Source organism: Dysidea avara, chromosome 11, assembly GCF_963678975.1.
Source record: "Dysidea avara chromosome 11, odDysAvar1.4, whole genome shotgun sequence".
Taxonomy (NCBI): Eukaryota; Metazoa; Porifera; class Demospongiae; order Dictyoceratida; family Dysideidae; genus Dysidea; species Dysidea avara.
In genome coordinates this window covers 19,586,215-19,613,952 of record NC_089282.1, presented here as the reverse complement: position 1 = coordinate 19,613,952, position 27,738 = coordinate 19,586,215, and the positions used below count along the sequence as shown (strand labels likewise).

The window sequence follows — 27,738 nt, the reverse complement described above, 5'->3', positions numbered from 1 at the left end:
GTTCGTGTATAGTTGAGTTATTGTAAATGGCTATATAACTACTGTCGTATTTTTAGACAGGAATCCCATGCTATAGTAGCTTCCTGGGATTATATACTATGCTTGTGCATGTAGGCCAGAGCAAGGGGGTGTCACTCAGGCTCTTGCTGTAGGTCGATCTGCGACCGCGGTCAAACCCTAAGTCAACGGTCAAGGCCACAAAATAGCTCTTACAGTGGGTCAAGGGTCAAGACGATACAGAAGATTTGAAATCCACAATCGAAAACTATACGTAGCTACTATCAAGTTTACGGAATTATACATAACTCACAAGAAGTAAGGATCTCCAAGAAGATGTTTTAAAGCTCCAACATGCATTTCGCCGTAATTATGATTTTTCTCTCCCAGCTGCTGGTAGCATGCACTAAGAAATTACCATACTAGGTTACAAGTGCAGGTGCGTATAGGAAAATAGAGAAATAAGTGGAGGTCAAAAGTTCAACAAGAAATGCTCAAGTCATGATGATAAATGCTGCAAGTCAAAGGTCAAGGTGAAAATTGGTCAAGACTTTGACCGCGGTCGCAGATCTACCTACAGCGTGAGCCGACGTGACCCCCCCTTGCCAGAGCCTTGTAGCTGGCTTGTTTTAACTGCGTGGGTCAGACCGTGAACAAGTTGAGCCTAACCCTGAGAAAACAGTTAAAAATGAAAGAGGATATTTTCTCAACATTTCAACCAACCAAGATGGTTGGTGATGACAACAAAGATGTCAAGAGCAAACAAGTGCTTCCACCAACAGTTCAGGAAAGGTTAATAGGCTATATACTTTTATGGCTTCCTGTAATGTATGGTGAAAACTTTGGCTATAAATAATGTGTCAGGCATTTGAATGATTAGCAGGTAAGTCAATACTACAAATGAGTTAATATTTTTGAGGGCTCAGCTCAATGCGTACATACAGTAGGCCGTAATTACTATGCGTCGATTGATTGATGGGATAATAATATAAGCAGATCGGAGACAACCATGGACCCTATTATATAGTAACTGGGCAGATATATAGAGTTATGTATACTCTGATATAATTGTTGAGTGTTGTAGTTTGCCAATGGTCAAAGCTAAATTAACCATTATAGACAGCTTTTTGTGATGTTGAAGGTGTCAGGCAAACTCCAGTTAGGGGCAGGCAATAAAAGAATATTTTTTAAAGCAGGAGAGGAACATGCTTAGGCCCGCAAGGTACAGGCTTAATCTACTTACCCCAGTAGATGCACCATATTATATATGATGCACATATCAATGTATTGCCCTACTAACCCCTCCCTCGGGCATATATAGGACTATAGTAGGCACAACCGAATGTTAAATGCCCCATGGTAGGACAAACCTATTGTGTCAAATCCCCACCATTGGCTCCAGTTGCAATGTGGGGGATTTGACATAGCTTAGAAAAAATACTTGGGTGTTTAATGAATGATTGTCAAATGCCCCATAGTGGAGCAGCAGTTTCATGTCAATTCGCCTTGTAAAGCCCCACTTACAGGCATTACATCCAAGGGGGGAACACATTGGTAGGTGCATAATGAGTTTACATGTTAAAATTTAGTCTGTCTTGCTTTTTTCATGCTTATAGCAGCTAATGTGCTTATTCTCAAACAATCAGGACTGGAAATACTACAAATTGTCTTCTACTTTTATCTATCAAATATCTAATCACTGCTAGTTTAATTAAAATTTCCTTTGCTGTTGTGTAACTTGTCTACCATTATGCTATAACCTCCTAGTTTATATGTCTTCTAGCAACAAAAATTGTTATGTCAACAATGTAGGTGAGAACCACAAAACAAGTCAAGTAATATATTCCAAAATTGGTCATCAACTGCTGCAGTATGCTGAATACATCTTGGGAATGGCTATGTGGGATGCTCACTTTCACAATAATCATAATAGTGGAATTAAGTGTTTGTTGACATGTTAGTCTGACTATATGATTACTTGGTTTTAGTTGCTGTGCCTTACCATACTGTATCCCTTTCTGTATGTGCAGGGTGGATACTGATGTTGTGACTGTTGGCGGGTGAGTTTATGGTCAATGTACAAATCACGCAAATGGTGAAGAAAAATTAATATGTGGTAGCTACCAAGACCCCACTATACTATATTATGAACTCTTGGTGGTACTTCATAGCCAAACGCTAGTGTATCTGGCTTCTTGTGCTATTGTAGTCATTTTTTTTAATTTTATGGGATCATCATAATGTAAATGTTTACTATATTCATGCTATCATTAAAGAGTTTCGGTCTATAATTGTGGGTTACTGAAAGGTGATGCGCTGATGCTAAGTTAAGTGAACACTGAAATTTCACAAGCACTGAAGGGCTGGGGCGGGATTAAAGACGTGCACGGGTAATGTAGCAGTAAGTTACTTCAACTATATCACTACAGCGGGTATGAAACAGCATGGCTATGGCTATGTACGGCCCTTAGTGGGCCGGCCCGCGGAGTCACGCTATAACGAGTCAGTGGAGGCATACCATGGCGAATTTAAAACAAATCAGTGACTGGACTCACAATTAAACCAAGAGTTGACAGCACAATGAAATCAGCCAGCTCGCTATGGCTAACCACTTCCACACTGTTTGGGTTTGGGAATTGAGGCGGGCGCCTCACATCTCTACGTCATGGCGGCAAGTTTGAATCTTCAAAGAGCACAAAAGCGATCTCATAAACCAACGAACAACTCTTAGCGAAATTGAATGTACAGATACATTGTGTACAAAGCCCCTGATAACCGCAGCCTTTTTACAATACGACTTCATGGTTGAAAGAAAATCGCTCCAATGGGATGCGATGACGAAGAAAGTGAAAAAAAGAACGATGCACATTTGAATAAATAATTTAATTAATGCATTGTAAATGGGTGGGCGATGGAACAAACTACTCCAACAATTCGCCTGACTTTTCGTGTAGTAGTTACTCATTATACAAAGGTTACATGCCCTTGGTTTCGAGGCGGAATCTTTTAGTAAGGCTGAGATTTCGTCATGCGGATTCTACAGGCCCGTAGCCAGGAATTTTGAAAGGGGGGTTCTTTTTGACCAAAAGTGGACCTTTACTTGCATGATGATTAATAAAGGTACTGAATCTAGGGGGTCTGGGGGCATGCCCCCCCAGAAAATTTTTTGAAAACAGATACTAAAAGGTTGAATTTAGTGGCATTTCAGTCAATAAAAATAACAATTTTTTTTAGGTAAACTGAAGACCAGCTGTATGAATGATATCTGGAATAATATCTCTACTGCTACTGTAATTATACCATCTGCACATGCATGTGTCTAAATATAATATATTGGAATGTCACAATGAATAAGAATGGGAAAGATTGAGCACTCTGCCATGATCAACAGGGGCAGTGTAGCAGAACAAAGGGTGTCTTAAACAATGAAATTTACACATTGCATGGAGTTGAAGCATGGATGCTATTCGTGGGCTCTGCATGGAGGGGCTTGTCCACCAAAATCTTATATTTTAATGAAAGCTCGGCTTAGACAATCTACATGTAAATTAAGTAGCTTTTAAAAGAAAATGTAATTGTGACTGTTCTATTAGAGTGGTTGTTCTATTAGAGTGGTTGACTGCTCTATTAGAGTATCTCGATCTTGCATTGCATTTAATGCAAGCACTGAATGAGTTACTCGGAGCACTTATTTTAGCCTCTTATTATAGTGGTATCTAGTAAACTGTAGCTAATGGGCTTTTGCTCCTGAAAATTTGGACTTGTATACTAAAATTGTGGACCTTTTTGCTAAAATTGTGGACCTTTTACTGAAATTGTGGACCTTTTTTCCAAGAGGGCGGTTCTTCAGAACCCCCCGAACCCCCCCTGGCTACGGGCCTGTTCTAAAAAAATGTGTAATCGATCCCTCATGTTAATGACTCACAATAGTGGTCGCATGCTTATTATTTTGTGGGCGCGCGCTTTGTGCTTCTTGGCCTCGCGACTCACTACCGTGAGTCTTGATACTGAAGCTGATAAATCTAACCTTACCAATTAAACCAACTAACACTTTTTGAATCTTTTAAACCACACTAATCATCTCTCATAGCCATGCATAGTAGAAAACACTGCTAATCATCTGAATAAAACAAAACCCACAATTAAAACTTTTGTAACTGGAGATGCAACCCACAATCGAAACTTGTTTTGAAGAACTCTTGAGGAAAAGGAAGCTATATTCTCCTGGAACAGAATAGAACAATAGGTATAGTTGCATAGACATTATTTGTGTTGGTTGTGATGCATAGTTCCTGACATAAGTGTGCTTTTGATGTACATAGAAGATTTAGGGTTTTATTGGCCAAGCACTAACTTAGAAAGGAAAGGGGGCTACACTCCCCATAAATCCGCCACTGCAAACTAGTGCAATATTAATGAAGTAGGGTTCCAGCAATAAAAAGTAGCAAAACAAGGGATGGTGGTATGTAGCTATGAGGAAAAATCACTACTTGGCATTGTAACAATGTGGGAAAATCCATACTTTGCCATATAAAAGATGGCAAAACATGCCAATTTAGAAACATAGGGATTTCCCCCAACATTTTTAAAATCAAAGTAGGGATTTTCTCTCATATCTACCATCATCTCTTGTTTCACTACTTTTTATTGCTGGAACCTACTTAATTATTTGCTAATATATTTATTGCACTAGTAATTAACTGAGAAGCTAGTTGTTGAAATGTAAAAATGATGTACATACCGTATCAATTGCAATAACAGTCTAAGAATGGGCTTAAGTACACACTACATGTGTGGTCATACACCAACATACACAAAATTACAGGCACACAGGAAAATGCATAGGTGCACACCAGCATTGAAACCGGGTCACTACTGCTGACCCGGATGACCCACTGACCCGGATAGCAATCCGGGTCAGACACGGATTTGACCCGGATGTGACCTGGATTAATTAAAGCCGAGACGTGCAATAAGAGCTATGTTTCGGCTAGTCTCGAGCGAGCGAGCGAGACTACGTTGTGAGCGTTCGATTCATGTTGAGTAAACAAGGGCGGATCCAGACTTTTAGAATTGCAACTTTAGCCTAGCTGTAGGTTGAAGACCAAAACAAAAGGTCATCACCTACTAACAATAGCTACCCCTCACCATAGATACCCTCAGTTTCGTACTACAGTACATACTGCACTTACTAATAAATGGGCATGGCTGAGCATATGTTTGTAACGTGATAAGTGGGTGTGGCTAACGAAAGAGCTACGCGATAGCGTTTATAAGTTTCCACGTCGTTAAACGAACAATTTCGTTTCTCACGTGATCCAATCCGGGTCAGACCGGAGAAAATGTGACTCGGTTGACCCTACCCGATTTCAATGCTGGTGCACACACATAATTATGCAGTATGGATGTAATATACAGCGACATAACACTTACCTCTTTCATGGAGCTATGCATAATTTCAATTTTTTCTTATCCTAAATCAACAGAATTGATTGACTTAACAAGTGTATAAGGAACAAGTTCATGCTGTCCTACTTCTAAAACCCAGGTGTCGTGCAGTATAGCTAGCTTATTAGGAATTAATAAACCACATATGTATGCATACTACATACGTACTATGCTATTATTTATTAATTTTTGTTTGTAATGATACATCACTAAGTTTTTGTAATTTCGGGTTTCATGACAGGGAGGGGGATTTTCTGTGGTTCGAGAAAGTTCCTCTGAAATTTAACTTGTGAGCTTGCAGCATGAACTCCAGATAATTTGGCAGCACAAATACACAGAATAAATGGGAATAGGGCAGGGTAGTATGGCTACAGTTTAATAGGAAACTTACACATTTATTTCTGAAAGAGAGAACAAGGGTATACTTTTTAAGATCATATTGCTGAAGTCAGAAGTCAGATAACATACAGTATGTTAACATATCTGATCATGGTCTTAATATATTAGTCCCCTATCTGATCATATAGTCTCCTATCTGATCATATAGACCCCTTTCTAGAACTGCCCGCTGCTATAGAGCATTCAAAAGTACACTGTAACCCAGTAGAGAGTTCAGCTACATTGTTACAAGTCACCCTGTAGAGCATTCAGCTATGTAACAGATCAGTTCAACTACAAACAAGTTACTCTGTCAAACTTCCTGCTACATCAGAATTCACCTATGTATATAGCAGAGATTTCAGCTATGTAACCAATTACCTATACACTTCAGACCTTTTGCTATGTAACAAGTCACCCTGTAAAGAGTTCAGCTACAAAAAAGTTACTGTGTAGAGAATTTAGCTACAAACAAGGCACACCTGTAGACAGTTAAGCTATAAAGTATGTTACAAGTCATGCTTTAGAAGGTTTAGATATGGAGAAAGTCATGCATCCTGTAAATATTTCAACTACAAACAAATCACCCTGTAATGAGTTCAGCTACATCACAAGTCACCCTATAGAGAGTTTGGCTACATCACAAGTCACCCTGTAGACCATTCAGCTATTATGTAACAAGTCACCCTGTAGAGGTTCAGCTACACAGAATTTTCTCTTCTTCCTGTAGTAAGAAAAAATGCTAATAGAACAATTATAAAAAGATGTGATATCTATACTGTATACCAAAATAGCAATTGTAAAAAAGAGTGTGGCCTCTGAAAAGGCCAGGGTGAAAAAGTTATGTGGCAGTCAAGTAATTGCTGTGATGGCACGTATGTTAATGGCAAAATTTTAAACTGACAAAATTCAGTTAAATTTACTACCAGTGAAACTTGGAGGAGGCAACACAATTCATCTGAATTGTTGTTATTAATATTATTGCCTATCACAGTCATTTCCTGACCACCACCTTGGATTTCACAACTTTATTCACCCTGGTCTTTTTGCAAATGAGCAAACAAAAACACAATATTTTCTTCAAGATTATTTGGTTTTGCATGCTAAAACATATACATATAAAATACATCACTTACCGTATATGTAACTGTGTCATCAGTGACTTTATTTGGTACTTTCAACAACACGTCATCATTGATTTGAATGGATGTGATATTTTGATATGCAAAACCATCCATGTTACTACCACTGACTTTAAACTCTAGCAAATAAGACACTACTGCTTGAGAAACATGATAAAACAACTCAAAACAGCCCTCTTTGATGCCTTGAAAATAAAGTGCATATTCCTGTAGATCAAACATTTTAGATACTATCTTCTTGACTTTATTTTTAACATCAATTGTGCATTTTTCTGAATTGACTTTTATCCTCATCACAGGCTGTGTTAACTCTTCTTGATATATTTTGAGGTACAAGACCAACATTTTCTAATGCAGATAAATCAAATTTTGCTAGAAACTCATCAAGAATATCCTGGGCTTCTTCATATTCAGTTAAGTCAATAACCAATATTAGTAGATCATAGTCAAAAATATTCCAAAAGTCTTTTTAATTTTCTCCATAACTCATCGACAGATCTAGAGGTTATTTTTTCATACATGTCTTCATCAAATATGGGTGCCTTTTATTACTAACAGCAGAGACAGCACAAAGTTGTTCAATCAATACAGCAACAGATATTTTATTTTTATGTAAAGCTTCTTTAATTCTAGTAGTCATTTTAGCAAATTCCACTTCAATTTTGTCAAAATTTTGTCAGCTTAACTGTAACCTGTTTACAATCCTTATGTGCAGGGGTTGACTTGTCTATTCAACGGTAAACAAGTACAGATCATAGAAATACCTTATAGTTGGTACAATTTTTTACCAAAATTTCTCTTAGAAATTAGATGTATATAAGTACATACAACTTAATTAAACAGAAGGCTATATTGTACTTCTAAATTACTTCAATTAAAGTAGCTTTCTGTTTATTTACTATTACTTGCGATGGATGGTGACTTCTATATTTCCAGATGAATATAGAGAGAATGGTTACAAAGCTATATTGCTGCACAGGAACTCTTTTCCTGCCAGTGGTTCCTATATACATACCTATCTCAGGTTCTACAAATTTCTACTAAAGTTCTATACAAATTTCATCTGTCCATGTTACATTAATCAATGTAAAGCAGATAATTCTAAATAATTCAACTATCTGTCCTGACTCCTCAGTCCTATGGATGTACAGCAGTGTTGCAAGTGGGTCAGGTCATTGGGTCACATTAAATATTCTGTCTGGGTCAAGTGGATCTCATTCATTTTGTTGAATATCAACAAGGATCATGATCACATGTGATCATAGATTAGCAATATTGATTGTAGTGATGGAAATGCAGTAGTTCATACTTGCATGGAGTTATTGCTCACCTTTCGAGAATATTGCCATCTGTAGCACAGTACAGACCCACTTACAACCCTGGCATAAAGGAAAGATACAATACATGTCAATTTCAGGTGTCAATTCTTTTATTCACATTGTGATTCTTGAACAAAACTTAAGTACAGTTTGATAAAGAAAACTATGTAACTAAAATTTTGTGCAAGCTTGCCAGTTTTGGGCAAGCACTAACTAAACAGATCTAATTAAATCTGATTAAATATATCAAAGTGTTACAATAAAACACTATACCCAAGTGTAATGCACTTACATACATTACATAACAATATCTTAGTCACACACTAATAGAGATACTGTATGCATAAAGTGGTCACAAGTCATGATCAATTCTATTATGATGCTTGAAAAAGAAGAGACAAGTAAAAGCAATCTTCCTAAGCCAGTCTACAGATCAGTTGTGAGATTTGCATACTGGACCAATAAAAACTTGCAATGTTTGCAAAAATTGCTACAAGATACAGTAAAAAAATACTTGCACTAGGTTAATGCATAATTATTTTATGTGCTTCAGTGTGTAGTGAAAGTGAAAAGTCTATGCATGTCATTGCCTATCTGCCTAACTACAGTAAAAAAGCTATATATAGGTTAAACAATGCATTGTACAACCACTGTTTTATGCCACCGTAACAAACTCACATATGGCATAGGCCTTTTAGCCAAGTTTCAACTATAATCTGCACTTTTTCCTTTATGTATAAGTACCTTTAATCTTTAATTCTTGTGGTCATTTCTTAATGTTACAAAATCGTATTGAGGTATTAATTGTGACCAGATTAAGTGAAAAGTGAAAAGAGGTCTTCCACACACATCCAATATGCCAATGTTGACAGCTTATAACTTCCGATTAGAAAATGCTATCAACTTAAAATTTGGTCAGTGGTAAGCACCAACATCATTTAGTGAATGAGATAAATTCCAGGTTTAAATGTTTATTGAACACTGAGTTATGGCCTTTGAAGTTTATAGAACATCTTTATTTTTGTTCACATGTAATTCGTCAAATTAAATCTGATGAAATGTGAATTCATAAAATTTTTTATAACATCAAAATTAGCATGTGTATAATAATAAGCCCAACAATAGCATTGGGAGAAAATTTTCACTATCCACTAACTCATAATAAACATTATGAACTCTACAGTGTGGGGACTGCGGAGTATATCTTAAGAGACCACAAGAATTATTACTTACAACTTCTTTATTAATTTTGTTGCATATAGTTATATATGATCTTAATTTTTACAGCATTGCGCGATCATAAGCTACTGTATACAGGGGCAGATTTAGGATTTTTCCAAAGGGTGGCTATGCTGCACAGTGACATAATTATATAGGTAGTTAGCCAAACATTTTGTGATGCCAGAGTGCTTGGTTTTATTATCACCACATGGGTCTCAATATATTTGCAGTACAAAATTAACCAATAATGATGGCTTAGTGGATATTTATATAGCATTTTACATAAACTTCAAGGCTATTTAGTTTGTTTTATAGGATTCCCAGATTTCTTGGTGAAATAGCGTAAAATCACTGCTTCATGCCTAACCAGGGCTTTGTCAAAACAAAGTACATTTTCTTGAAGCTTATGTGAAGTGCTATCTAAAGATCTACCGAGCTCTTGTGAACTTTAATGTTTGCTGGTTTTCTATTACTGTACAACTATTGAGATTTACATGAAATTTCAAATATTAACAATATTATGCAATTAAAGTAAGCAGCATACATGCATATCCTAGTGTGGAAGATAGACTTAGATAGTATGCAAAGTGGAAGCGCACTACCATGCAAAGCAAACTGACCTAGGACATACTCTCCACCCCCACGGAAATTTGAAATTAGGCTCTCTAAAATTGAATTTGAGAGCATTTCAGCAGTTTTTAGCTAGACCAATGTTATTTTCTGTTAAGATTGATTCTAATGTAGCTATATATGTCTTTTCATGTAGCTTGATAGCTATTCCGAGCATTTAGATACACTGTATATACCATTATTAATGAATCAGTTTCTCGTATAATAATCATCTTCTAATTTACCCTGTGAGATAAAAACACTGTTGCAGTGGTTAAAAAGTCAGTTTTGATGATCAGAAATTTGTTAGCCTTAAGTAACAAAACATAGCTAAATAGCTATATATATCTTGCTACCAAAGTAACCAAACACCTGATCAATGCATGTGGATTGCATTACTTTAAAAAAATTATGTTTTGTGCATCACTGCATTCTTCTGTCAGAGTTCGATTGAACTCATTGTCAGCTCTATATAACCAAATTAACATTTTGAAACCACATAGCTAATTTATTCTTAAATAGTTGAATATTATGTATGGGCTTTATCCACAATGACGTCACGAGTACAATATGGCCGCGTTATTTGGGGTACTAATGTACAGGCGCCTATGGAGAAATTCTTTTGATCGATCATATTTCAGCCAGGGAAGAAGATATCAAGCTCTAAGCAACAGGTACGGTTACAACACAGTACAACAAATGATTTGTATCACATGCCGGAAAATTTTCGAGATAACGCTTGTTTGCAATAGTTTTTGTTACTTTATATCCATACCTGTTGGTTACTCCTCGGTATCTTGCTTCACGAGTGAAATATGATGAATCAAAACAATTTCTCCATTGGCGCCTGTACATTAGTACCCCAAATAACGTGGCCATCTTGTTGCTCGTGACGTCATTGTGGATAAGGTCCATTAGAACCATACTTTGAAAAAGAACTAATTATTTGAATAAAACAAACCCACAATTACAACTTTTGTCTCTATGGAGATGCAACCTACAATCAAACCATTTCTTGACAAATTCTTGAGCAAAAGGAGCACTACCATTCCAAAGCAGTGTGAAACTACAGGCACAGTTATATAGACATAATTTATATTGCTAGTAATGCATAGTTTCTGAAATAAGTCTGCTTTTGATTAAACATAGACGAACTTTTGGTTATGATGGCCAAGCATAGGTTAATAAAGGAACCCCACCCCCATAAGGCACACACCGTACATTAGAAGTAGAGGGAAAAAATTAGAATTGCTAAGTTGGATTAATGATCAAAGAATAAAAAAGTAGTGAAACAAGGAAATAGCAAAAAGTGGTGATACAAGTTTGAAAAGAGGATTCCCTAATAGACATTTAATCCTTAATGCAGTCTAAACCATGACTGCATGAATTAGGGATTAAATGTCCATTAGTATATCTGCAGGTAGTTATAAGCAACCTCACTTGTTTCACTACTTTTTGCTATTCCTTTGTTTCACAACTTTTTATTCTTTGATCCCTAATCTAACTTGAAATTTCTAATTTTTCCTTCGGCTTGTTTTACTTTTGATAGTTATGACTAATGAACCCACATATACTGCATCAAATGAAAGAATGGCACTAGGCATGCCATAAAAATTTTGTGCTTGAATGCACATCCCAACCATCAATTACTGACAAGTGCAGTGGCCACAACATTTCGTCTTCAGCTATGTTCTGCCCATTACACAGTGATAAGAATGAAAAACAGTACAAGAAATGTCTCTGCAATCACCACAGAAAATACAAGCGATAAAATATAGTAGCTACCACCACAGCCACATGCAGGGAAGCCTTATTGTGCTACTGCAAATTGACACCTTGCATTCTCAGCAGAAAGAACTGGGGCACAAAGGAGGACAAAGGTAAGTCTGTATTGCATGTACTGTGGTTGGTGAAAAGACTCATCTCAGGATAAAGCTATGTCAAAAATCAAGCCCATATGCATAGTGTCAAATTACGCTTAAACTGATACTGCAGAGCTATTTTGAAGGAAAACTGCATGAGGCTGTTTTTTTGGTGATTTTGAAGGCCATGAAAACCCAAAACACAGTGATCCCTAATAATTATACAGTACTACCATACTGTATGATTTGATTCTAAAAGACTACTCGTGACATCTATATAGTGGGATTCATGCAGGGTCCTAGCATGTGTGCATGGTATAGTTGCATAATCTCATTCAAATACACAGTGATTTGTTGTGGTAGCTTCATAAAGACACATAATCATTATGTTTAATTCATTGACATTCAGTAACACTTCTATAACCTACTACAGTTGTGCTGAGCAGTCGAACCTATGTACATATATTGGCATCTTGGGAAAAATCACATGGGTCACTGTCACTGTCTTTAGAAAGCCGCTTTTGACTAAAAAGATATCATAGTGATATTGCAAAATAGCTACACATCATGTAATGCCTTACTTTATAAGGAACACTGACAACTTCTAACTATGATGCTTCATTGTCACCGTCACTACTTGATTCAAAAAGGCTGACTTTAGCAGCACTTTCAGTTCCTGTAAGAGATACCACATCTGTTCTGCTGAGCCTTGTTCTGCCTAGCTGAGGATCACTATCATCTGATGAGGCATCATTAGACTCGCTCAAGAATGGATTTCTATTAATACAGACTATAGTACGTTTTTTCCTGTTCAAAATATCATTTCGTTTCAGTAGTCTTTCTTTAATCTTTCTTTCTTTAATTACTGGATATCTTTCATCATCTTTTTTATTGACTGCATTGTCATCACAGTAACTCTCTGTCTCCTCGGATTTAGGGTAAAGGTAATCTAGAGCAACTATACGGTAATGTTCTTCCTCATTTGACCATGTTACAAAAAATCTTGGGTAAGCAGTGGATGATAAACTGCAACACTGTTGAGGTGATGGAAGAGAAAAATGAGTAGTGCTTTGATAATGATGTATCCCTCCAAATTTGCCAAATTTGTCAATGTGTTTTGAATGCTTGAAACTGTTTTAGGGACATGACTAAAACACGGAACGGACTGGGAAAACGGATTCACAAACGGACTGAAAGGAACTCCCCTGAAAACGTTTTTTTGCCATAGAAACTCACTAAATCACTGCTACAAAGAATATAACACGTAACAACAGCCTTAAACAAACCTCTAAACGTGTGCTCGAGCCACCATTACTACCCTGAGATAATTTACAAAGTGCCAGTCTGCCAGTTTGAGCGCCTGTGACAGCGAAGTTGTCGGTTAGCTACAGTTTAAGCAAACAAAGTAACAGAGACTGTATTTGTAGTAGCCAGTTTCTTGCCAGCTGATTAAATACAACGTGGCCGCCACGAAGCCTACCTGTCACGAGTTGTCACCTGTAAAACTGAAGATCAGCCGTCAAACTAATTGCAGCAATTAACCAGACCATGAATTCCAAGTAACATAGTGTCTTAACAGGCTTAAAGCTTGTGTCTTGTCTTGTTTACACATGCGAAACGAAAGTGCGCTTTTAATTAAACACAAAATGAATTTAATTTCAGACTATCTTTAAGCGCAGGGCTTAATATCGGCTTGAGCAAACTTCGACATCGTGTTCAGAGCAGTTCAGAGGTTTGTTTCAGGTCGTTGTTGCGTGTTATATTCTTTCTAGCTCCTATACAGTGAATTTCTATGGCCAAAAAACGTTTTCAGGCAAGTTCTTTCCAGTCCGTTTGCTAGTCCGTTTTCCCAGTCCGTTCCGTGTTTTAGTCATGTCCCTGTTTTAGGTTGATTATGGCTTTTTCTTTTTTGATGTCTTAATTTTGAAGCACTGTGTGAATATTTTGGAAGTGATGGGCGTTGTTTAGTATGTGAAGAAGAATGCCTAAGTAAATCATGTGAAATTGGCTGATATTTATGAATGTGTGATAGAGGAGTATCTCTAGTTGTGATCAACATTTTAGTATCAAAAGCTTGTTGACGATTAATGCCACCACTTTTAGGCCTTGCTACGACCATGCTGGAAACTTTGTGCTGAGATGGATCTAATGGTAAACTTTGCAAAGGTACTAATGATGAAGGATGTTTGTATTGTGGTCTTAAGGCACTAGCAGAGATTACACTACTACTACTACTACTGATACTGGAATCATGAATAGTTAAGTATTTTTGTTCTGTTTGATTAACATCAGCAACAATGGAGTTGATCTCCTTATTAAGACCAGTTAAAGGCAAACCAGCCCAACTGTGAACCATTTCAGATAATTTAAGTTTGATGGTATCCAAACAATCCTTTTCATTTATACCTACAGTAAACACACACACACACACACACACACACACACACGCACATGTACACATACTATTATCACTATACATAATAATACTAACACACTTACTTTTATTTGTATAATCTCTAATGCTTTCCGAAATAAATGATAGCACTCTTAATGGAGTTTTAGAGTCATACGAAACCTAAGCAGATATGATTAATTATAGAAACACTACAAAAAAAGTGTATTTGCTTCTGCAGTATAAATGTTGTACATCTGTTATGTATGTCATATTTGATCATGTTGTTTACACATGTGATAAAGTGTGTATGTAACTATTTAATACATATGTGAGCCATGATCTTTTTGTTTGTAGGCCAAATTTCAACCGTGTATGTGACTACTCAAATGTGAATCCTTTACCAGATGTGTCAGCAACCTTCATGTAATACATACATGTAATACATAAATATTATAAGCATTAGATTTGAAATAATTTTATGAAATTATTAATTTTATAAGTGAGCACTAAAAGGAGGTTACACATGTACAGTCAGTGTTGTACATCAAGGACAAAATGTTAAAGTCATGAGAACAGTTCGATTGCCCATTCTGGGGCATTGTCTGGTTGTCTCCTGTCAGATACACCCTCCACCTTAATCTCAAGGCACATAGCCTTAGCACGATCAGATCGTCTACACTCTAACTTTCTGTCAAGGCTATCAAAGACGGATTGCAACTCTTGGGATCTCCATGATAGCTTTTTTCTAATTAGTTTCTTTTTACTGGATTGCTGTTCACGATCATCCTCGCTGCCACTGCTGTCCGGATGCTCAGTAGAAACACTATCTACTTCAGATTCATCCGATGACATAAAATCCACCGTAAGAACGGCTCTTATTTCCTCTTTTCTTTCAGCATCTATCGACTTTGACAGATTTAAAGCCTTCAGCCTTGCATGTGCTTTCTGTATACAACAATCGGTAATTATAAAGTAAACCTAATAATGCTTTAAAACATACATTATGTTTTCTTTGACGCCTACGGGCAGCTTTAGATGTAGATTGCTGTTTGCCCCTTTGTACCCTTTGATGGGCACTCTTTCGTGACTTAAAATATGTCCTAGCAGCACCTATCAATATCATGTGTCCATAAAGCCATAGCAAATTCACACTATCATACTTACGTTTTATTAACGAAACATCATACTGAGAATCCTGAGCAACTGCCTTGACATTGTGGGTTATTGAGCTGTTTACATCCTTATTGGACTGATCATCAAAGCTATACGTATCCAATAAAAGTATGGACATACATTGATAGCAACATATTCATACCTGACTGTATAATTCCATTCACATTATTCTTCGTCCACCATTTTCTTATATACATCTCGAACAAGAGTCTGAAATTGCAAGAGACATGTTCACACTGTTATATAGCACCTCACACTAAGTTCTCGGGGCACATTTGTGAGCTTAATACCAGCAGGATTCCCTTTTTCCTTCATCTGCTACTTTAACATCTCTTCAATTCTAGCTGATGACGATTGCAGCTTTTTTTGCCATTCTTGGAGATCTTTTATAGGCTGTGAAACATCGATGTCCCTATTGAGATGGTCAACATTGGACAATGAGCATTACAATGGCAGTACAAACCCTGAGTCTGAAATTGGATCGTTATCACTTATTCCATGAGAGTGAAGACCAGGTGTGGATCTTGGTGTGGATGTAGTTGCTCGAGATGTTGATGGAGGTGTCCCGTTTCTTGTGCAGTTACTACTAGTGCTGGTAGTTGGCCGAAATATTCCTCCATTAGCAGAAACGGCGCGGCTGGTGCTTGAAGTCGAAGCAGGTGACTCGGAGCTATCCACGATTCTCCGTAACACGTCCCTAGGGTTTACACTTCTTGACGGATGGCGGTTTCTCTCGGGTGTATCACTAAAAGAGAAGATTGGCGTTCTTTCCTGCGAGCTTCTTCTTGCCATCTTAAAAACGTCCAGCTGCCTAGCAGGTGCAGAGTTCACGTGGCATCAAATACTAGGGGTTACTATTGACAACCATCTAGGACCACAATAATACAAATGGCGACGTTTCCGAGGAAACGAACACGGCATTGTGGCCATTGTGATCAAGACGTTAGCCATCGTGTTTACAAGAGGCATAAAGAGCAATATTATGATTTTAATAATCGCACTTGGACACAACGCAAACAGAGACAGTTTGATGATGATCACAATGAAGTCGTGCTGAATGACGTCATTGGAGCAGGTTCGAGTGCAGGTGAACATTCCGACTCACTATGCATGAACCAATGACATAATACTGTACCAACTGTTACACTGAATAATGGTCCTATTCTTCATGTGAACAAATCTTTGCATTTCATGTAAGAGCTGAGATTTTCAAAGAACACAGCTAGCTATCTACTGTACACTGTATAGCTAGCTATTGTGTTTTTCCTGCAAGGCAACTGATGAATCTGTCAATTTTGTGATCTCACTTTGCTGTTGAGGAATTTTCTTGGTGGTAATAGAACACTTAAGTATAGAATTACTATCTGACTATGGATTTTATGTGAAGTTAGCTAATTAATGTTTCCACAAATTGAAATGTGCATGCGCACAAGTCATAATACAAGCACATGTACTAATGTATTGGAGTTGGAGAATCTGTATAGAGATGTGACGGCTATGCTATAAATTAATCTTAACATAACGTTTAAGTGTCAAATAACGTTAGCCCCTAATGCTACACATATAGCTAGCTACTGTTAATCCTTTGACAATATAGAAGCATATATTCTTCAAATAGTGTTGTTCCTTAGTCACTTCACTTTCTTTAGCAGTTACTGCAATAGCTACAGTGTATACTGTATCTAATCAAAACCAGCCAAGCTGTAAAAAAAGGTGCGGCCCCCATAAAGGCCATGGTGAAAAAAGATGTGAAATCCAAGGTGGCGGCCAAGAAATGGCTGTGATGGTAGGTTAATGGTTACATTTTAATAACAACAATTCAGGTGAATTTGGTGCCAAGACCAAGCGGCACAAAATTCACCTGAATTGTCGTTATTAAAATGTAACCATTAACCTACCATCACAGCCATTTCTTGGCCGCCACCTTGGATTTCACATCTTTTTTCACCATGGCCTTTTTGGGGGCCGCACCTTTTTTTACAGCTTGGCTGTTTTTGATTAGATATCACTTCTTTTTGTATTTGTATACTGCAAAGCCGGCCTATGGCTGGCTTTGGGGCTTTTTTAACCCATGTGTTTTTTTCTTTACCACAGGAAGAAGAAAAGAACTTAAAGAAGAATTTTAGTACTTCAATTATTTTTGATTTTATTAGTAATTATACAAATTATATACATATATTTATTACATGCTCATTATTCCCCACAGGATTTTTTTTGCAGCTGATCTCTCTACTGGGTGACTTGAAATGTAGCTGAACTATATACAGGATGGTTTCTTTGTAGCTGAACTCTCTGTAACAGGTGATTTGTTTGCAGCTAAACTCTCTACATGGTGGTGTCTTTATAGCCGAACTCTCTACATGATGGTTTCTTTGTAGCTGAACTCTCTATAAGGTGACTTCATCTAGCTGAACTCTCTACAGGGTGATTTTTTTGTAGCTGAACTCTCTGCAGGGTGATTTGTTTGCAGCTGAACTCTCTACATGATGGTTTCTTTGTAGCTGAACTCTCTACAAGGTGACTTCGTCCAGTTGATCTCTCTACGGGGTGATTTGTTTCTAGCTGAACTCTCTACAGGTGAATTGTTTGCAGCTAAACTCTCTACATGGTGGTTTCTTTGTAGCTGAACTCTCTACAAGGTAACTTCTTCTCTACAGGGTGATTTGTTGTAATTGAATTCTCTACTAGGTGGTTTGTATGAGGCTGAACTCTCTACATGGCGGTTTCTTTGTAGCTGAACTCTCTACAGAGTGATTTGTTTGCAGCTGAACTCTCTACATGATGGCTTCTTTGTAACTGAACACTCTACAAGGTGACTTCTTCTAGCTGATCTCTCTACAGGGTGATTTGTTTGTAGTTGAATTCTGTACAGGTGGTTTCTTTGTAGCTGAACTCTGTACATGATGGTTTCTTTGTAGCTAAACTCTTTACAAGGTGACTTCTTCTAGCTGAACTCTCTATGGGGTAATTTCTTTGTAGCTGAACTCTCTATATGATGGTTTCTTTGTAAATGAACTCTCTACAAGGTGAATTCTTCTACCTGATCTCTCTACAGGGTGATTTGTTTGTAACTGAACTCTGTACAAGTGCGTTTTTGTGGGTGATCTCACTGCAGGTTGATTTGTTTGTAGCTGAACTCACTAAAGGGTGATTTTGCTTGTAGCTGAACTCCTTGCATTGTATCTAGTTTCTAGCTGATCTCTCTACAGGGTGATTTGTTTGTAGCTGATCTCTCTACAAGTTGATTTGTGTGTAGCTGATCTCTCTGCAGGTTGATTAATTTGCAGCCGATCTCTCTACAAGGTAATTTGTTTGTAGCTGAACTGTCTATAAAGTGATTTATTTGTAGCTGATCTCTCTGCAGGTTGATTTGTTTTAGCTGAACTCTCTACAGGGTGATTTACTTGTAGCTGAACTCCTTACATTGTGACTAGTTTCTAGCTGATCTCTCTACAGGGTGATTTGTTTGTAGCTGATCTCTCTACAAGTTGATTTGTGTGTAGCTGATCTTTCTACTGGTTGATTTGTTTGTAGCCGATCTCTCTACAGGGTAATTTGTTTGTAGCTGAACTCTGTACAAGGTGCTTTTTTGTAGGTGATCTCACTGCAGGTTGATTTGTTTGTAGCTGAACTCACTAAAGGGTGATTTGCTTGTAGCTGAACTCCTTACATTGTGTCCAGTTTCTAGCTGATCTCTCTACAGAGTGATTTGTTTGTAGCTGAACTCTCTATAAGGTGATTTATTTGTAGCTGAACTCCTTACATTGTGTGTAGTTTCTAGCTGATCTCTCTACAGGGTGATTTGTTTGTAATTGATCTCTCTACAAGTTGATTTGTGTGTAACCGATCTCTCTGCAGGTTGATTTGTTTGTAGCCGATCTCTCTATAGGGTAATTTGTTTGTAGCTGAACTCTCTATAAGGTGATTTGTTTGTAGTTGATCTCTCTGCAGGTTGATTTGTTTTAGCTGAACTCTCTACAGGCTGATTTGTTTGTAGCCGATCTCTCTACAGGGTAATTTGTTTGTAGCTGAACTCTCTACAAGTTGATTTGTGTGTAGCTGATCTCTCTGCAGGTTGATTTGTTTGTAGCCGATCTCTCTACAGGGCAATTTGTTTGTAGCTGATCTCTCTACAGGGTGATTTTTTTGTAGCTGACCTCTCTTCAGGGTGATTTGTTTCTAGCTGATCTCTCTACAGGGTGATTTTTTGTAGCTGACCTCTCTTCAGGGTGATTTGTTTCTAGCTGATTGCTCTACAGGTTGATTTGTTTGTAGATGAACTCTCTACAGGGTAATTTGCTTGTAGCTGAACTCCTTACTTTGTGTCTAGTTTGTAGCTGATCTCTCTACAGGGTGATTTGTTTGTAGCTGAACTCCTTACATTGTGTGTAGTTTCTAGCTGATCTCTCTACAGGGTGATTTGTTTGTAGCTGATCTCTCTACATGTTGATTTGTGTGTATATAGCTGATCTCTCTGCAGGTTAATTTGTTTGTAGCCGATCTCTCTACAGGTAATCTGTTTGTAGCTGAACTCTCTATAAGGTGATTTATTTGTAGCCGATCTCTCTGCAGGTTGATTTGTTTTAGCTGAACTCTCTACAGGGTGATTGCTTGTAGCTGAACTCCTTACATTGTGTCTAGTTTCTAGCTGATGTCTCTACAGGGTGATTTTTTGTAGCTGAACTCTCTACAGGGTGATTTGTTTCTAGCTTATCTCTCTACAGGTAGATTTGTGTTGATTTGTTCATTGCTGACCGCTCTAAAGGTTGATTTGTTGCAGCTGAACACCCTGCAAAGTGTTTTGTTTGTAGCTGATCACTCTAAAGTGTAATTTGTTTGTAGCTGAACTCTCTCCACAGTGACTTGTGTGTAGCTGAATTCTGTGTAACTGAATTCTCTAGAGAGTGACTTAATTGTAGCTGAATTCTCTACACAGTGCATGACTTGTTTATAGCTGAACTTTCTTCAGTGTGACTTGTAATGTTCTGAATCTCTATAGTGGTATATTTGCTTAACTCTCCACATGGTGACTGTCTTCTTGCTGAACTGTCTATAAGATTAACTGTTTGCAGCTGAACTCCCTACAGAATAACTTGTGATGTAATAAAATTCTATAATGGAGTAAATAAATTAGCCGAATGCTCTATTAGGGTGACTGTTCTATTAGAGTATCTCGATCTCGCATTTGCTACACGGAGTTGGCTTTCGAATCATAACTCAGTGGTTTGTAATCCGATTCTTCTGTACTACTGCAAGGACTTTCTATGAAGATTATTCCAGCTATACACCGATTTTCAGCTCATTGCTCAAAGCGGTTTGCCTAGTAGGCGTGAAAACTAATACTTTTTTATTCATAAAAATCGATCGCGTAATTGTGACACAGGTTGGGTTTTGTGTCATATCTCCGTGGTCTTTATCTCGATTCCTTTCAAACCACCAAAAGGCACTCCTACGATGGTTACTCCATCTACATAGCAATTTTCAACTCATTCCATGAAGCGGTTTACCCTGTAGGCGTGACAACAAATCGATCTTGTTTTACGCGAATAATCGGTCATAACTCCTGAACCATTCATCGGATTTGTACCAAATTTGATGCTAGGATTCGCCTTTGGACTCCCTTTCTGTGTGCCAAATTGCAAGGCGATCGGAGTACGCGTTTGCTTGTTATAGCAATTTTTGCAAGTGTGCGAAAAGACGAAGAAGAAAAAAAAAAACGAAGAAAAAAAAACGAAACTTTGGCAGCTCGTATCTCGGAAATGGCTGGAGCGATTTCCTTCAAATTTGGAATGTAGACTCCCTTGGCTGGCGGGCAACTGTGTAGCAAATTTGGTTCCAATCAGATAAGTGATCACCGAGATACAAAGGTGTGAAAATGACGTTTTCGTTCTTCCTGTCAATATACTCACGGTGTGGCGCGCCGGCTTCTTGGGCCGCACGACACACTACCGTGTGTCTTGATACAAAAATAATAAGGTTGTTGGTCTAAGTCCTCCTCCTTGATTTTATTATGATATTATGCATAGGAAATAAGATTGTTTATGTATGCAGCTGATGACATGTTCCTAAACTAGTTTAAATTGTTCATTTCGTAATTTTACTTTCTTGCGTATGTGTGCGCACACAGCAAATATTATTGTCAGATATTAACCAACAGTAGGTATTGTACTTTATCTCCTGACCTAGTGCTTTAGCATTCAAGTGGTTTGTATGAGGCTTTAAGGTGAAAATACATGTATTTATTTCCTTAGAGGCTACAGACTGGAATGATTACAGTGATATTGATTGCTCGTGCTGTGAAGATCATCATAATGCTTCTGTTCATGAAGCAGGTACAGATGAAATAGTTGAGGAGCATTGGGATGGTTTAGAGCTGCTGCTGAAATTCCATAAAATGACTTCCATAAAAGTAGAAAAGATAAAAGCAACATCCTAATTCTGTTAGTTTCAGGTGGCTGCGGGTCAACATTATTCCTCCATAAGTGGGTATCTTCTTTAGTTATATCTTCTTCACAAACATTAAAATCTCTATCTATACTTTCACTAGAGACATCTAGTTCAATTTCTACATTCTATTTTCTCCCTGCTAGCTCCTCTTTCACCACCTATAGCTGCATTGTTGGATATTTTTCCTAGCTATCTATACAAATTAAAGAAAATGTTTGATCTGTCAACCGATCCATTTGAGAAATATGTAATCTGTCCTCAATGTAGTACTTTGTATACTCAAAAAGAATGTTTACAAAAAAAAGCCTAAGTGGCATTATAAGTGCTAAGCCCTGTAATCACATTGAATTCAGAAATCACCTGTTTTCATCTTGCAGGAATCCTTGTGGTCACACACTCTTAAAAGAAGTGATTACTAAAACTGGTAAAAAGTTTTATCCAATCAAGAGTTATTGTTATTATCCTCTTGCGAAAAGCATATCATCTGTTTTAAGCCAACACAACTTAATGGATCAATGTGAACACTGGAGATCTCGCAATATTTCAGAAAACAATTTTAAAGATATTTATGATGGGAGAGTATGGAAAGAGTTTATGAATTATGATGGCAAGCCATTTCTTTCCAGACCATACAATCTAGGATTGATGCTTAACTGTGATTGGTTCCAACCCTTTGATTTAAGTACTTACAGCGTTGGAGTCTTTTACTTGGTAATTTTAAACCTTCCACGTACCATCCGATTTAAACCTGAAAATATTTTGATTGCAGGAATAATTCCTGACCTGGAGAACCTAGTTACAATGAAATAAACTCATATTTAAGACCCTTTGTTAAAGAACTCAACTTTCTATGGACTGATGGGTTCACGATGATGCACAATGATAAGTCAGTAGTTGTTCAAGTTGCTCTGTTGGCTACTGTGTGTGATGTACCTGCAACTGCAAAGATTGGAGGATTTGTAGGTCACATGTCCAAACACGCTTGCTGGAAATGTTCAAAAGAATTTCCATACAATAAAACACTAAACCGTGTTGATTTTTCAGGAATTGAATTAGGACATCTACAAGAGCACTCTCAGCACAAAAGAAATGCATTGAAGGCAAAAGATGCTACAACTCCTTCAGCACAAAAGAAATGCATTGAAGGCAAAAGATGCTACGACTCCTTCTGAATGTAATCATCTAGAACTGGAAAGCGGAAGTCGGTTCACAGAATTGTTTCATCTCCCATATTATGACTGTAATAGGTTTGCAATCATTGATCCGATGCATAATTTACTATTAGGAACTCCCAAGAGAATTCTTCATAAAGAGTGGTTAAAAAATGGATTGATTAACAACAAAGCACTAGAGGAAATACAGGAGATAGTCCATAACTGCACAGTACCTAGTGGTGTTGGTAGAATTCCTTCCAAAATTTCATCAAACTTTAGTAAATTGAATGCAGATGAATGGAAAAACTGGACTTTGTTGTTTTCTCCACTTGTGTTGCGTAATTATCTACCTCAAGATCACCTAGATTGTGGGCAATCATACATTTCTGCTTGTGAGATTTATTGCTCTTCAACACTAACATTAGATGACATCGACAGAGCAGAAGAGTTGATGAAATGCTTTTTCACATCAGCTGAATTGTTCTATGGTGCCCCCTTTTTAACAATAAACACTCATTTACATTTACATCTCCCTGACATTTTTAAAGACTATGGCCCATGCTACGGATACTGGCTATTTAACTTTGAACGCTATAATGGCATTCTGGGAAAGTATCATACCAATCAAATTTCTGTTGAAGTTCAATTAATGCGTAGGTTTATCGAGAATGCACACATTAGAAACATTGCTAGACCTTACGCACTATCTCCAGAGCATTGTTCTATTTTCAAAACCTTGCTAGGTGCCACAAGTAGTGGTTCTGCATCGGACACTGTGTTTGGCTAAACAATTTATCCAGCGGTAGCTGGTGATTTTACTGATTTTTCTTCATTGCAAACCGGCACGATTGAATTTTTGTCACCTTTTATATTATACCATTTTGATCGTACTGAGATTTTCAACTTGAGAAGATGCTACCAGAAATTTATTCCAGATGTAGATGTGCTAGAAATTCCACAACTTTGTCGCACATACAAAAAGGCAATGTGGTTTACCCAATATCTAAAAAGCTCCAAGTATCCTAAGGAAGTACAAACTTGCATTTTAGCTCACTGGGTAGGGAGAGATGGACAGATAATTGATGCAGCTGCTGGTGACTTATCATCTTGTGGTAGGATAGAATATTTTTTCAGCCAGCGGCTATTGCTTACCAATGGCCAGTACACTGAGACAAGAATGGCCTGTGTAAAGTGGTTTCAACAGCATGATCTTAGGCACGTCTTAATGAAACCAGCTCAACTTTGGCATGAAAATTTCTTTACGGCATTCGGTCCTGCATCATTTATTCCAATGGAGAAAGTACTGGAAATCTGTGTCTCTATAAGCTTATCTGTAGATTCAGAAATGGTAATTGCTGTAAATCCTTTGAGAAAAAAATCTTTCTATAAAAATATTATTACTCCATGAAATATGTAACCAATTATGTTTTGTATGCTTATCTGTTCATGTACTTGATAATTAGTTATGTGTTAGTAAAAAGTAAAGGTATTCTCTAACTATGTACATACTCAGTCAATAAGAAACGTATGCATGCCAGTTTGTAGACTTGCGTCTAAAAAGTTTCATATATAATGACCAGAGTTGGGGGTAACTAGTTACTTTTGTAACTAAGTTACATAACGGATTACTTTTAAAGTAACTAGTAATATAACTAGCTACTTGCTTTGTAACTAGTAACTTGTAACTAGGAGTAATTGTCTGAAAAGTAACTAAGTTACAATAGTAACTAATTACAATAGTTACATTGTAACTATAATTAATTATGCTTTAAAAGCAAGAGCACTTCAATTTTTGTGCCATATATGCTACAGCCACATTAAGTAGACAGATTCTGTGTACTGTTCTCTATGATTCAGCTTGAGCAACAGACATAGCAATAATTGAAACTGACCTGAAATAGCCACAGAATTGTTTTTAAGTGCACATATGTATTGCATCCCTTAATGATGCATATCTGGGTAAAATTCATGTTACAAAAGCTAAAAACAAGTCATATTTTATACTACAAAAGTAACTAGTAACTAGAGTACTTAGTTATCTTTTGAAAAGTAACTGTAACTGTAACTAAATTACATGGAATAAAAGTAACGTGTAACTAGTAACTAGTTACTTTTCTGAAGTAACTACCCCAACTCTGATAATGACCATGAAAGTTTCTCAACAATAGTATTTGACAGTTAATTATTTGGTAGTTACCACCTTCATGCTTTTCTTGTAAGACATACACTGATTATTTTCTGTCAGAACTGAATTTTATCAATTTTTATTAAGTATGGAATGACTGTATGCACATGCATATTTCCAGCATATATATAATTATGTGTTACATTAGGTGAAAAGTACACCTGTGATGAATATAACATTTTTTGTGAATGTGAAATGTAGCAAATATGAAACGCAAATGAATTTGTATGCACCACAGATTTATGACATGCTGTATTTCACATATTAAACACTTCATATTTCCTTTAGGTATTGCACAGGTCACATATGTAGTACATATTGTCTTAAATATGTGCAACATGTATGATACTAAAGCACATTTGAGCAAATACATTTTTTCTTGTAGTGAAATATATGTACATATCATTGCACACTTTCTCAAATTATCAGATATATGAATGCAAAAACATTACTTTAAGCATACTATTAAGACACACGGTAGTGTGTCGTGTGGCCCAAGAAGCTGGCAAACCACACTGTGAGTATACTGACAGAAAGAAAGAAAACACAATTTTCACACATTCGTAGCTCTGTTCTTCCTTTATGAAACAAGGCAATTTTTACTGTGAACACACCCGCCAATGTCAGTACTTCATATACCAAATTCAACAAAATCATTCCTGAGATATGACATTTCAAAATTGGTTTGTTTTTTCTTCATCTTATTTTTTCTTCTTCTTTTTGTTCACTTACAAAAGCTGCTGTAAAACACAAACGTGATATTTGATTGCCTTGAAATTTGGCACACAGTAGGAGGGTATAAGGTGTATCTTGGTACCAAGTTTGGCTGGAATCGCCTATATACCTTTGTAAGACATAATGAAATACGAGATATACGGCTCAATCAGGTGTGCTTTGATGATGTGATTGAGCCACCTTTGCAATCACGTTTTGTGAGGTTATTGTCCCACTGACCTCTAACAAGCAGGATGAAGCACGTGTTGACATTCACGCATGGGGATTTTGGAGAAGGAAGCAGGGTGAATTTTTTACATAAGGATTTTTCATCCTAATGCACCTAGTTACCATAATTCCACTATTCCCTCCATCTACAGGTGGCATGAACTGGCTAAAAAGAGACAGTATAGTGATCACATTCACAAGGTCAAACAGTCATTCTTTACTCCTAGTCTTTGCAACTACAGGGAGTAAGGGCAGAGAGGCAACCATTTTTTATCATTGACTTGTTGATCTATTGTCTCGCAGAAACACACTAACTTATAGTAACACATTGGCATATGGCTTCGATCTTTTTCATTGTTACGGTCTGTAACAATGTACATCCATAGAAGCCAGTCCATATTCTATCTTGCTCTGCAAATGCTTCTCCAGAGATGGGCCTGGCTTCTGGTCAAAATTATCAGCTTTTGTTCAACACTTATGCTATCTGTGCTGGGGGTGGTGGCAAGGGCATAACATCTAGCCTGGAAAAAAAACTGAAAAAGAGCCACGCCTACAGGTAGGGTTTCCAATGTTAAAATTCAACAAAATAATTTGCTAACTGCTGTTACATGCTGGATTACCTCTCACTTGAACACAGCTGCAGTGGTGATAAATTCCATTGCCTTCTTGGGGTAGAAATTGATTGAAATATCTATCTACAAAATCCCAGATTACGAGCTGTAACTCTCAGAAACCTTGACTTATCATAATACTGGAGTTTAACCTTCTTCTGTGAGTGAACCTAAAAGCATTTGTAGTTTGATTGGTGAAGTAGGTTTCCTGTCACTGCATCTTTTGAGCACAATTTTGGACTCCAAAAATGGGTTTTCATCTACGGACTCCAAACAATTGATAGCCCAAACTTCACAGTAGTAATCCTCCACCAACAAAGAAGTATGGTTAAGTTTGAACATCTCTAACCGTCTGTATGCGTGTGATATAGGGAAAACTTGCTGGAAATCACACCATGACAACACAACCTGTCCACTCAACTACTTAAAAATAGGTATCTCAGTGTAAAACAACTGTATCATCCATAAAGTATAACCAAGAGTTCATAATATATATATTATATATTATGAACTCTTGGTATAACTAATAGCAAAGTTATTGTTGCTGCAATTTAGCTACAAAAGCACTTAGCCTATTCAATCAGGTTCATGTTACTATAGGCTTATTGGGTGTGGTCAGTAATGATACACTGCATACATTTATTTATCAAGACACATGGTAGTGTGTCGTGAAGCCCAAGAAGCCGGCGCGTAACACCCGTGAGTATATTGACAGGAAGAAAGAAAACGCAATTTTCGCACCTCCGTAGCTCTGTGCTGCCTTGCTGAAACAGGACCATTTTTTCTGTGGACACTCCCTCCACCTTCAGCACTCCACATTCCAAATTTGAGCGAAATCGCTTCAAGCGTTCCCGA

General features: G+C 37.3%; 1 protein-coding gene across 3 annotated transcripts in view; it reads right to left on the bottom strand.

The window, feature by feature from the left end:
• Positions 1–12,326: 12,326 nt before the first annotated feature.
• Positions 12,327–27,738, bottom strand: part of LOC136239243 (uncharacterized) — a 33,188-nt gene continuing 17,776 nt past the window's right edge. The window contains exons 4-9 of one of the 3 annotated variants that reach the window (XM_066029972.1): positions 16,008–16,355; positions 15,800–15,956; positions 15,687–15,754; positions 15,536–15,633; positions 15,372–15,481; positions 14,854–15,316 (exon numbers count right to left, since the gene is read on the bottom strand). In XM_066029972.1, coding sequence (XP_065886044.1) covers positions 16,338–16,355 — 18 coding nt within the window. In that variant the 3' untranslated portion in view covers positions 14,854–15,316; positions 15,372–15,481; positions 15,536–15,633; ... (1 more) ...; positions 15,800–15,956; positions 16,008–16,337. Of the gene's footprint in view, positions 12,502–12,557; positions 14,383–14,475; positions 14,552–14,853; positions 15,317–15,371; positions 15,482–15,535; positions 15,634–15,686; positions 15,755–15,799; positions 16,356–27,738 lie in introns of those variants that run through there. The other 2 variants (XM_066029971.1, XM_066029970.1) reach the window with 2 other exon arrangements.